The 12,963-nt window shown below is 41.9% G+C and overlaps 2 protein-coding genes across 5 annotated transcripts in view; one reads left to right on the plus strand and one right to left on the minus strand.

Annotated features, from left to right (window-relative positions):
- Positions 1-1,368, minus strand: part of mettl24 (methyltransferase like 24) — an 8,120-nt gene extending 6,752 nt beyond the window's left edge. For both annotated transcript variants that reach the window (XM_079474928.1, XM_079474929.1), the window contains exon 1: positions 892-1,368. The gene's annotated coding sequence lies outside the window, so the exon portion shown is untranslated. The remainder of the gene's footprint in view (positions 1-891) is intronic.
- A 63-nt stretch (positions 1,369-1,431) lies between these two features.
- apobb.2 (apolipoprotein Bb, tandem duplicate 2) lies at positions 1,432-12,617 on the plus strand. Of its 3 annotated transcripts, XM_079475176.1 has the most exons (27): positions 1,454-1,520; positions 1,705-1,743; positions 1,890-1,993; positions 2,086-2,231; positions 2,343-2,490; positions 2,692-2,844; positions 2,932-3,059; positions 3,142-3,227; positions 3,311-3,761; positions 3,834-3,945; positions 4,018-4,164; positions 4,248-4,459; positions 4,537-4,732; positions 4,833-5,012; positions 5,087-5,290; positions 5,388-5,555; positions 5,636-5,841; positions 5,933-6,109; positions 6,196-6,305; positions 6,387-6,590; positions 6,755-6,912; positions 7,004-7,053; positions 7,291-7,373; positions 7,449-7,649; positions 7,722-12,169; positions 12,257-12,330; positions 12,400-12,617. In XM_079475176.1, exons 1-26 carry the CDS (start codon positions 1,463-1,465, stop codon positions 12,296-12,298), a joined length of 8,211 nt encoding a protein of 2,736 aa, XP_079331302.1. In that variant the 5' UTR covers positions 1,454-1,462; the 3' UTR covers positions 12,299-12,330; positions 12,400-12,617. The 3 variants fall into 3 exon arrangements, with proteins under 3 accessions (XP_079331303.1, XP_079331302.1, XP_079331301.1); XM_079475177.1 differs by having other exon boundaries at positions 1,432-1,520; positions 2,935-3,059; positions 12,257-12,617; XM_079475175.1 differs by having other exon boundaries at positions 12,257-12,617.
- The last annotated feature ends 346 nt before the right edge of the window (positions 12,618-12,963 follow it).

A 12,963-nucleotide genomic window follows, 5' to 3' on the forward strand; every position in this document is an offset into this window, starting at 1 on the left:
TGACATGAAACAAGCGATTGAGAGTTCCCAGCATGCACTGCACGTTCCAGCTGTTATTTGACCAATATCCTTTACGTTGAGACTTCAGGTACTGTAACAAGTATTTTGTGTTTCCACATGATTGGTTCTGTTTAGACGTCCCAATGAAATACTGTGACATCATCACTGATTTCTTACATGTGCTGCATTATATTTCATGTGGATTTGTTTGTCATGTGGTACACTCACACACTTGATGTGAATGTTGAGATGACGTGTTCTGCCCTCAGATGGTGACACTGAGTAGTGCACTACTTCAGAAAAGACGCCGTCTTCAGATATGATCATGATAATCTATCTGATGGTGATATATCTCAATGATTTACACTGCAAGCTTTCAGATACGTATGACAAACAACCATCTCAAAGCTAAGAACCTTTCTTTTCTTGTATACCACTAACAGCGATTTCATAAAAGTTCTTGAGTAAAAGGAAGTCAGATATTCTCCACGACACACCGTGTAACCTGAAATTGAATTTCTTCACAAAATCAACACGCAGTGTTGGGTGTAAGTAATGAGTAACTTTCCCCTGAAGGAGTAAAGTAAGGGTCATTTAATGTAATTGAACAAAATACTGTGTAATATATTTGTGGAAATGATCGCAATTTCAATGCCATAGCAGTCATGTGTGTAACATCACTCTCTGTTTGTTAAATGAAGGTGCAACTGAAATGTTTAGGTTGTCTTAATGAGACTTTTTCTTTATTAATCTGTCAATAAAATCTATCCTTACAAAATGTTCAAAATTCAAAGGAATTAACGTGCATCAGTACAACAAACTCAAAACATGTTAGTTCTGCTTAAACCTGGGAACATCATAACTCAAAAGAGACTTGATGTAATGGATTACCTCACATTGTTTGAGTTTTCCCAGTGTACTGTTGACAAAACCTTATGTGCTCTCCCGCTTGTAAGTCGCTTTGGATAAAAGCGTCTGCCAAAGGAATAAATGTACATGTAAAACAACAGAAGTTCAGGCAATCGGCATTTGTTTACGTCACGGGTCGTTCCTATCCGCCTCGGAGAAAGAGCTTAAAGTGTTCCTCCAAAAGGAAATCTTTCCTGTGGTCCGAAAGCCCAATACAAGATGAATTTGACAATTATCATTAAAACTGAGTTTTACACTTTAAAGTATTCATATTGAGATAAATGCTCATCTTGCCTTGTTGGAAAAGGTCAAAGGTCACTAAATAACACCTCCCTATAATTCATACGTCTGCTTTCTCATTACCAGAAAGTTTCATGTTTATAAGAAAACCAAGAAATTCTGTTCCTGCATTGAGACTTTATGAAGTATCCCGATCAGATGTTTCGAAATGTATTGAGCGGCGACATGAACTTTGAACCGGGGGGCTGAAATGTTAAAAGCTTATAAAAGTGTTTCACCAGCGACAAGAATAGAGAGAGACGGACCTGAAGTCATGATGAGGAGACATAAGCTCTGTCTTTTACTGCTCTTGTCCATCTTCACACTGTCTAGTAAGTGTTTCATTTCCTGCATCTCTCCTCAGACACTAGACAGAATGATGTCATCACACGACGAATATATCAGAGGTTTGATGAGATGTGTAATATCAGGATGTCTTTAATATACAAAGGAATTCTGCGTTTGCAACTGTTGCTACTGTTAAACTGTTTCAATGAGACATTTTTCTTATTGCAGAGACTCAAGATTCAGGAGATTCAGAAGCACCATGCTTAAGTATGAACATGTATTGTATATTCTCCATACAACCAATACAGTTACAGTAATCGAAACTCGACATTAAATGTAATTATTGATAATAAGCAGTTGTAGCGGTTAGTTGGACATTTAATGTGTTTTAACGACTGCTCTGCTGCCCCTAGTGGACAAAGTATATAAGAGCTTTCACAAGTATGAATATCTCTATGAGGCTGAGTCCTTGAATGCTTTAAATGGAGCGGTCAATGGCCCGAGGGTCAGCTGCAAGGTGTGTGTTCATCATCAAACCGACAATTGATTTTTATATATTGGCAGCAATGCAGCGAAAAATAAACCTTGCTCCTGCAAACATTGTGTCAGGTTGCGATAATGGTTCCAGGTCCATGCAGCTACATCATACACACCAGTGAGTGCACAGCGAGTGAAGTGACTGGTGTTAATGCTGATGGAAAGACTGTGTTTGGATCAGCTGCTGGCACTGACAACTTCAAAGCTGAGATGGAAAAGTGAGCGTCTTATTCTCCGTCACCATATGTCATGCATATGAAGAGTGATTTCTTGAAAGGTTTCATGACCCTATGTTTGTTGTGGTATGTGCTCAATGTCTCTTTGCTCAGGTATCCTCTGAAGTTCACTGTCGAGAGAGACAATGACATCAAACTCTTCCCTGAGGAGGAGGAGCTGGTCAACATTCTCAACATCAAGAGAGGAATCATCTCTGCTCTTGCGGTTCCTGTACTTGAAGAGAAGATGAACAAAGACACGGTGAGACGATAACTGGACACTTGATGCTCTATCACGCTTTCCTGTCGCTCAGTGGTTAGCGCATGGCACTAGCAATGCCAAGGCTAATGGGTTCGATCCCAGGGGATTGCACATACTCGGAAACAAATGTATAGTACAATGCAATGCAATGTAAGTAGCTTGTCTGCCAAATGCATAACTGTAAATGTATTTTCATCTCAGCCCACCATCTATGGCCTGTGCAAGACTGTCTTCATTGTGAACAGCAGAGAGAAGATCGCCACAGACGTCACCCTCAACAGAGACTTGTCCAAATGTGACCAATTCAAACCGGTCAACGATCACACAAGTCCCCTAGCTCTCATCGCTGGCATGGTGAGTTCCCAGACACTTCAACGTACTTAAAACCAAGGACTGATGTGAAGTGAGATGTCAAACGTTTTGTCTTTGTCCCTTTTGAAGCAGCACTGTCCTCATGCTCGGTTGATCAGGAGCACCCAGACCTGCAACTACAAGTTTGACAGTGAGAAGTATCATATGACCTCTGGGGTTTGCACGGAGAGACATCTTCTTGTTCCGTTTTCTCACAAGTAAGTACTTTATTGGGTTTGATGACTCTTTTGTCAAGAATGTCTGACTTGCTATCTGTCTCTTGGCTATGGCCACGATCAGAGGACAGTTTGGAGTGACCAATATCGGCAAACAGACTGTCACGCTTTTGGGAGTCACTAAACATAACGACAGGGTCTTTAACCACAGTAAGAAAACCCCTTGTTTCCATACGTATTTGCAGCGTGAAAGAATACTCAAACGTTGTACTTGACTGTTATCATTCCTTCAGATGTGGCCAACATGAAACAACTCCATCCAGACAGCAGTGTAGACATGAGCCCAGTTCAGGATAAAGAAGACGCTCTTGCTGTTGTGAGGGAACTTGCTCAGCTTTCCAAGTCTAAGGATGGACACAAGAGAGCTCACCTGGCCCACAAGCTCATCGGTACGATCCGAAGGATGAATGGTGAAACTCTCGCAGCTGCCGTTGGTGAAGCACTGGAGATCTCGCAGTCTCTGATGTTGCAAGCTCTGCTGCAGTGTGGTACCCCAGAATGCAACAGGGCTATTATGGGAGTTTTCAGGACCTTTGATAGATCTTCAGCAGAGATTGATGCCGCTGTGTACGTAATGGGATTGATGCTACGTCCCTCTCGTGTACTTGTGATGGAAATGTTGGAAATGGCAAAGTTTAAGCCAAGCAAACCCATCTACTATGCAATTAGCAATGCTGTGAGAAGGTGAGATAACTTGAGAATTCCACAAAGAGTAAAGTTGAAGTTTTAATTGACTTTAAAACTTTTTGACATCAGGTTATATGATGCAGAGGGAGTCATAGGTGAGATCCAGTCAGTAGCCGCTCATTTCATCGAACAGATCGGTGATTGTACAGGCGACCAGGAGCACATCTTTCTGTCCCTGAGAGTATGTTTACAGATCATCTTCGCAATTTACAATTAAAGCTATGTTCTGTAATTCAAACTCTACATGTTACAGGTGATTGGCAACATGGCAGTGGCCATGAAAGCGGCAAGCCCGGCTTTGATGTCTGCTGTGATACGATGCATTAACCAGCCGGTTGCATCTCCTGTAATCCAGCGCGCTGCCGTCCAGGTCTACCGACTGATTCCTGTACCTGAGCAGGTGAAAGTATTTTGCGTGGAGAAAATACTGTAGCTCATTCCTGACTGAGTGTCGATCTAACGGCTCTATCATGTCTGTCACAGGGCAGGGAGGTGCTCATGCGTGTGGTTCTGGACAGAACTGCAGTCGTACAGAAGCGTGTTGCTGCCTATCTCATCCTGATGAAGGATCCTACGTCTGCTGAACTTTCTCAGGTGGCAGAAGCACTCCACGCTGAGGAAAATCTTCAGACCAAGAGTTTCATCATCTCTCATATGAGCAGCATCCTGAGCTCCACAGCGCCGGAGACTTTGCAGTATGAATGCAATAGATCATATACAACTCACTACATAACTGTGACTTAAAGTGACTTTTGTCATTTTTAATTCTTAGATTGAAGCAGAAGATTCTAGGGGCCTTCCAGAGCAATGAAGTTGGGAGTCTAATGGATCCCACAAAATTCTCTCGCTTCTATAAAATGGGTTCTCTAGAGGGGAACATGATCTTTGAATCTCCCGAAGAACTTCCCAGAGAACTCATGCTGGAAATGACCTTGGATGCTTTTGGATTTGATATGGATTTGGTTGAGGTACAACGCCCATTCCATGTCCAGTTTCTACTTGATGTGTTCATGAACATATTGTCTTGGGTCTAAACTTCATATCTTGTTTTCATTTTCTTGCTTTCAGATTGGAATGGAAGGTAAAGGGTTCGAGCCCTTTGTTGAGGCTCTCTTCGGCGTCAATGGATTCTTTCCAGACACAGCGATGAAGACAATTTTCTATGCTGCCAACAAGATGCCCCTCCAGGTCAATGATGTCTTGAATGACATATTTCCGGCCTTAAGGAATGACAGGAGGAGGAGACAGGTACAGAGTAGCAAATAAAATATGAAGTCTTGCTTTATTTTAATAGTGTCCTGTTGTCACGGTGTGTGCTGTAGACGACTCAAAACATAGTCCAAGAAATCAGACAGAATGTCAACAAGCTCTTTCGAGAACTGAAGGTCCAAGATTCCTCCGAGGCTCTGGTTTACATTAGACTTCTGGGTGCGGAACTTGGCTATCTGAAAACTGAAGATATGGAGGAGATGGTGAACTCTGCTGGCAAGATGTTTGAGAATCTCCTCAAGATGCTCCCTAAAAATGCAAGTGCAGAACTTACTTTCACAACGCTTTGAATAGATTTGGAATAAAGAAATCTTCTACCTGATTTAAACCCTTGGTGTGATATTTTTGAAGCAGTTCATCAGAAGTTTGTTCTCAAGCGTGGATAACAATCTTTTTCTTCACTACATCTTCATGGATAATGAGTTCTACCTGCCCACTGGTTCAGGATTTCCGCTGAGAGTTTCTCTGTCTGGTATTTTAACTCCTGGAGTCCAAGGAGGACTGAGTTTTAATCTGGACATGGTGAGTCCAACATTAACCCAATCAATATTAATAATAATAATATATGTGAAATGAACGCTGTATTTCTGACTGTATTACAGGGTGAATTTGCATTCATGCCATCTGTCGGTATTGAGTTTGTGACCGAGGTTGGCGCTTACTTCCCTGACTACGTTCACTCCGGTCTGAAGATGCACACTAATATTTATCACGAGAGCGGCTTTAAAGTAAAACTCTCTTGGGAAAACAACCAGGTCAAGCTCACCGTTCCTGCTCCTCAAGACCCGACAAAGATCATCAGCATAACGTATGACGTTTCAGTTTTGTGGGATACAGTCCGTTCATGAAAGTGAATAAAATCTATTTGTTAAAACATGCATGATGCTCTTCATATACAGAAATTCTCTAGTGTCTGTTGGTGCCGGCACATCTAAAACAATTCCTGACGTTGGGGAGCTCACAGAAATTGATTGCATTCGTTTTTTCCCCGGACTAAAGTATTGTACAGTACTGCGATATTCTGATGCCATGTTGAACGATTCTGCCCCCTATTTTCCTCTGAATGGTGACAGCAAGTAAGTTAAAGTGATTCACATACTGATATTGAAAGACTTGACAATATTTTTCCTGAACATTGCATATACGCCGGATGTATGTTTAGATTTTCTGTTGAGCTGCAAAGCACAGGAGAGGTCACAGAGTACACAGCCACCATCAGCTATAAGCGCGAGGATGAGACGGACATAGTCACGGTGGAGGTAAAAGCTGAAGGTACGAGATACAGGTTTGGGTCATCATCTGTTGAAACATACAGTACCTGGGAAAAAAATTCTTCCATGTGTTTATTAACAGGAACGTCTTTCGAGGGCACAGCGACGGTGAAGCTTAACAGACAGACATACGCGGCCTCTGCGGAGCTTCTCGCTCCGTCTCTTCAGCTTGAATCTAAAGTGAGTGCAAACGTCGAGAAGCGCGCTGAAGAGCTGATCGTTGAACTTGAGTGTGACCTAAAACTCCCGGAGACGTCCTCAGCTCAAAGACTCATCCTGAAATATGGTATGCTTTGAATTGTTCTGTCAATTATGCATTTGTGGCGAGCAGGGCGGCGCGAGCACCAGTCTCAGATCGTTCCCTCAAGGCTCTCGTCCCACCGTGCTCGCCACAAAATGATGTAGAAATGTTTTTAATATAATTTATTTATTAAATCTCTTCAATGTCAGATGGTAAGAAGATTGAAGTTGAAGTGAATTCAGATGTCAGTTCTGAGATTCACAACATCATCAACAGTGATGTTGAAGGCACGATCAAGAGTCTTTTAGATTACCAGATACTCAACAATAAAATTAAGATCTGTGATATTCTGGAAAAGTCAGTTAAGGTAAAAAAGCTCCCCAGTTTCTTTTCATCAGCTTTTGAATACGCCAAGGGAAAATGAGAATAAATAAATGGTTGATATTACATGTGTGCAGGGTTTGAGAGTTCCCGCATTCAGTTTTCCCAAGAGACTCTTCCTAAACATGTGAGCATAAATGGTCTTCTAAAGCACATTAATTCAATTCTTGTTTTTTGTTTTTAACATCAATCTGCGACTGATGGAAATTAGCCAGTACGGCTAAATCTGGCACATTTTCGTTTCTTTTTTATGTATAAATCAAAGTATCTTCTCCCTGATAAAATAATCCAATGCATGTACAGTAGTGTGCTTAAAATACACACTGAGATTTGACTAAAAACTTTCATTTGATGATTTAAATAGAGAGGGTGCTGCAAAATATACCTTTGGAGAGCATAAAAAAACCATGACACTTCAATTTCCTGTGGGTGGGAAATCCACTAAAGGTCTGAACTTCTTCACTACACATCAAACCTGACCGTACTTCAGTTTTCTTACATCTGTTGATATGTCTCTACCAGAGATCTTCATTCCTGAAAGTGTGTCGCTGTCTGTGCCGACTCTTGGAATGGTGAAGGTGTCTGGAAAACTAAACAGCAACTTCTACAATCTAGAAGCAGCTGTGACTGCTGAAAGAGATGATGTTGCACACACTAGCTATTCTGCTAATGCGGAAGTCACTGGAACGAGTTCTGTTGATCTGCTGTCCATGAAGGTTAAAGGTAAGAAGTGTTCTTTCTTTAAACAGAACTACTGTATGCACATTATTTTAATCCACTTTTTCGTCTGAACAGGATCTGCGGTGGTTGACTCCACACCAAGCGATTCCTTCAAGGCTAATGTAAAGACAACAGTTAACCACAAGCTTGTTAATGTCAGTGTCAGTGTTGCGGAGGAAGTCAAATTTAGTAGAAAGGTCAGCGTGAAATCCAATAGCAAGCTGGAAGTGACTAGTCCTGTAGGAGTCCAGATTTCTCTGGAGCACACTGGGCAGGTCGGATTTAGCGCTGAAGAGATCTCTGGAGATGGAAACCTGGAAGGATCCTTTAAGGCAGGTCAAGTACGTGGTTCTGGAACCCTTGCTCAGTCCGTTTCTCTCCTTCTATTCAAATCCAAGGCAAACATTGATACTTCACTTAAAACAGATTCAATGCTTCAGGCTCGGAACACGGTTATTGCAGCTTTTACCAATGAGGGGCTATCTATTCAGTCTAACACGGCACTATTTAAAGACCTTTTCGCCAACACTGCAGAGCTTACCGTCAATACATCTCAGGTTGCTCTAAAATCAGGTACAAAATCATCAGTGTTTGGTCTAAAGATCCAAAACACAGCTGAGGCCAGAGCGGGTGCAGAAGCAGCCAGCAGTAAAATCGTCACTTCAATTGACCTTTCTGAAGAACGTATCTATTCCCAGATCACTGGAACACTAGACTCTGTTGGTCTAACGGTTAATAGCGATGCCTCTGCTAGACTAACCGGACACACAGCAGCCCACAAAGCCATTCTGACCATCAACAAGGACGGCCTGTCCTCCAGCGGCACAGCATCAGTGAAAAGCCTCTTGACTCTGGAAGAGCTGCAGCACACCTTTGACATCGGCTACAAGAATCTGACTCTTAATGCCAATTGCGGGACCACAGGAGGGATTATGACAACAAAACTGAGACACAACACTGAACTGGAGATTGCTGTACTTGCTGGCAGATTTAAAAATCAAATCCATTGGTCTACAGAAGATTTCCATTTCGAAACTATGGCTCGTGGCACAACCGCTCCATTAAGACTCGACGTTGATGCCTCTGCTGTCGGTGAAGGTTTTATACACATCAATAGACCACAGCATGTCCAGATCGACACAAAAGCTCACCTGAAAGTCGAGCCATTTGCCATTGTGCATTCTCACAGGTGCAGAGTCTCAACCACCCTTAAAATAGGCAGAGGTGTCTCCATCCAATCAAAACTTGAGAATAAATTTCACACCATGATCACCCCAGCGGAACAAAACGCAACCCTGACTATGAATTGTAAAGTAAACGACTATGCCATAAATAATGAATTTAGTTCTTATAATAATCCAGAGAGACTCAGCCTGGAAGGGTCTGGAAGCATTAATGACGGTCCGTTCAACACTCAGAACCTTTCCATCTCTGGTTTCTTAAAGTATGATAAGAAAAGTGACGGGCGTGTCATTAGCCTGCTGACCTTTGTAAGTTTGCCTTCCACTCTTGAAGACATCAGGGTAGCTCTTGTGAGAACATGTGAAGCTCTAAGAAACTATATTAACAGAGAGGATGTTGCAGCAAAAATTCAAAACTTACCCCAGCATGTTAGAAACGTTGCGTCTGATCTGAACTTCGAGGGAAGAGTTGTCCAGCTCAAACATAACTTGCTGACTCTTACCCAGAATATGCCTGAGTATATATTAAGACTGGAGGATCTGGAAGACTCTCTGAGCAATCTCAGGGATGGAATTGAGACGCTGGTGATGGAAGTGACCAACCAGTTTAGTGAAGAACTGGACATTTTAAAGCAACTGATGGCTAAGGGAGTCCTGTTTGAAAATGTTGAAGAGAAGTTGAATGCAGTGTTTTCTATTATTGATGAAGTTCAACGTTTATCTGTTCATGCTGCAAAGCAGCTATTAATTGAACTAGATGTCATTAAAAATGTAAATGCTTTCTATGGCAATGCGAGGGATAGTCTTTCAAAACCTGATGGAAAGATAGCAGCGTTTCTGGAAGAGATGGTTGAGCACATAAAGCGATTCAAATATGATGAAACCGTTCTTGCGGTTTTGGTTCAAAATTTACAGTCTCTTCACATCCAGATCACACAGTTCTTGGATGATGCCATAACTTCTCTGAGGTCAAATTATGTTGGACAAGCTATTCAAGGGAACTCTGCTCCTGCCATTCACAACAGTCTTGCTCAGATTTCTGACTTCACTTTTGGAAAACTCTACGGTGAGATCAGAGTCAACAGCCCAATGTACACCATCAGCACCTCTGCGGACATCCAGGATGCTTCAGATGGACACCCTCGATACACAGCTTCTGTTACCTCTCAGGGAACCTCTCTATATGATGTCCTCTATAATATGGACTTCACTGCACAGATGTCCATCCTTGAAAAGACCCATTTAAAAGTGTCTGAAACTCTCAAGATGACAGGCTTTCTGATTTGTGACCAACAAGCAACACTGACTCTGATCAAGGTGTCACCAAAGCAGAATCCCAATGCTGGCACATCTGCCTCCAGAGTGCACACCGCTCCCTACAGCATAGAGGACGGTACATCTTACTCTATTGAAACCGATTACAACCACCGGTTGATCGTACATACATTGTTTCTATCAAATGATATCACCCTCAATCAAAAAGCTTTAGCCTATCAGGAAGCTGCTACATTCTTGGTGAAAGTAACAAATGAAGGGTCTGGTAAATTAGCTTTTTACGGATTCTCTGACGAAGGCACTCATAAGAGCAACCTGAACTTCAACATGGACCTCCAGACTGCCAACCTGGCTCTCAACGGTCACACTGAGAGTGGAACGATGAAAATAAAGATGACGGCTAATGCAGATGCCGTCCTTCAGAGTCACTTCGTATTTGACGCTCGTGTTGAAACAAAGTCTCCGTTCATCAAGAACAGCTTGCTGGTTGCTTCTGGAAAGGCCCTACTGGCGGATATAAAGGTGGACATCAAGGCAGCTCATGACACAGAGCTTGTTGGAGACGTCAGCGGTTTCCTCACCAATGCTGTTAACATACTCGCTCGTCCTGGTGATGTTGAAATCGACTTTCAGAACAAGGGTGAGATCAACCTCAGCAAGTCTTTGTCAGACAAGATTGAACTCCAGAATTATTATTCTGTTACCCTTAACTCGGACATACAGCGAATCAATACAGTGGCACTGGCCCGCTTTGAGCCGTACTATTACAGCCATAACTACACAGTCATCAATAACAAATTAGAAACGGGCATTCACACTGCTGCAGGTGCTGTGTTCAGTCCTGGATATGTCTTGGGTCAAGTGATTCAAGTGCCTATCATTGGTTTTAATATTCTGCAAGTCAAACACCTGATCTTTGAACAGTCTGGTCAATGGGACACCTTCGCCAACACGGACCAGTCCATTGACCTCCGTGCCAAACTCGAACATCATAAGAACAGGTTTGCTGTTCCTTTGGGCTTCATTGCCTCCGAAATGTCTTTCAAGTCCTCTCTTCTCGAGTTAAATGCAACTGCTGGTGTTTTTCCGGAAGAAAATGTTCTGATGCGGGTAAATGCTGTGACTGCCTCTGTGTTTGAGGAACTGAAGGTCAAGCTTGATGGAACCACCAGCGTAGCTACAAAAGACGGACTGAAGGTGTCCACGTCTTTGTCTTTGGACAACATCCATATCGGAGGTTCTCATGACGGTTCTCTTACTCTAGACGTAGAGAACTATGAGGCTGTGATGTCTGCAGACACGACTGTGAAGATGAAGCTGCCAACCTTTAGTATTAATGCCACTCACGGACTATCTGGAGACACCAAAACGCATCCGAAGTCCACGTCAGCCTTGAAGATCCAGTACAGTTTTGATAATCCACACTCGATGGGTGTTAAACATGGAAATGCTGAGAATCATTTGAAGATGGAGGCCACTCTTTCATTTATCTCTATTGAGTCTGTCACTAAAGGAACGACTGATTCCATTTCCTATGAAAATACGATGATTAACGGAACTTTGGAAAATGAAGCTACTATCTTTGTGAACGCCGATGGGCTGCAGTCCTCTCTGAAGACCACAGGGAACGGCATCATTGCTGGAAATGATGTCAACGTGCACTATGACATAAATGACATGCTTACGTGTAAAGGAAACCTGGGACGTGTGTATTTGGGGTTAGAAATTGATTCGAACTATGAAATATATAACAAAAGAGAAAACCTCAAGATCAATCATACGGCTATGGGTAATTCTGATATCGTGCCTCTGAGCTCCTTCTTGTCTGCTGTGGAAACCATTTTGTCTCCTTCACAGCCAATTGTTTATGACAATATTGATTCAGAAACGGTTTGGCTGGATCGTGGATTTAAACACAAATCAAAGAATGTGTACCCTGCGTTCAATTCAAGTCTGGCATTGTTAATGGAGGTCTTTGGGGAAGTTCCTGAAGTAAAGACTTTGTTTGAGGGCTCTTTCAATCTCACATCTCCATCTGCACTTTTGGAGTACGAGTTTGGCCTACACGTGAGTTTTATTATCTCGTAAATGTTTTTACATCCAACCCGAAGTTGTTTCATAGAAGTAATGAACTACATTGTTTTATCACCTTAGGGCTTGTATTGTCTCCAGAACCGGCGTCACTTCAAAAGATGAAGACCTTGAAATGTTGCTTCAAATGAATAGTGGTACAATTTTCACGAACGGAAGTATTTTCATTTGCAATTTCAGCTTTAATGTGTGTCATTTTTTTCCAGATTATTAATGGCACTTTACCTTTGTCTGATAAAAGGAAATTAGACAACATCACTTCAGAAAACAGACAAACCTTTCAACTTCAGTGGAACAAATTTGCGGAAACACCAACTTATCAATGGTTAAATGGATGTAAGAAAGGCATAACTAAAACATTGACATACGTTTGAATGTAGTCTGTACTGTATACAGTGGCCTAATAAATTGGACCCTGAGTGCATTTAATGTGAATGTGATTGTTACTGGAACTGTTCTTTGGTCAAGACACATTTACATCTATTCCTAAAAAACTATATCACACTAAAAACTATTTACAGTTCATATTGATGGACATTTACTCAACATGTGTCTCTCAGAGCCAAACCTACACTCTAAAAACTCCTGGGTCAAAAATAACCCATAATTTTAACCCAACACAAATAACCCAGAAAATGGGTTAAAGAAATAACCCAGGAGTTTTTAGAGTGTATGATCTTTGTTGGTGTTTGGATCATTTCGGACAGTGTTGTCATACTGAAATAATGAAATAAGAAATGAGGCTCACATGCTCACGCACATATTAATAT

Source organism: Barbatula barbatula (genome assembly GCF_947034865.1).
Source record: "Barbatula barbatula genome assembly, chromosome: 15".
Taxonomy (NCBI): domain Eukaryota; kingdom Metazoa; phylum Chordata; class Actinopteri; order Cypriniformes; family Nemacheilidae; genus Barbatula; species Barbatula barbatula.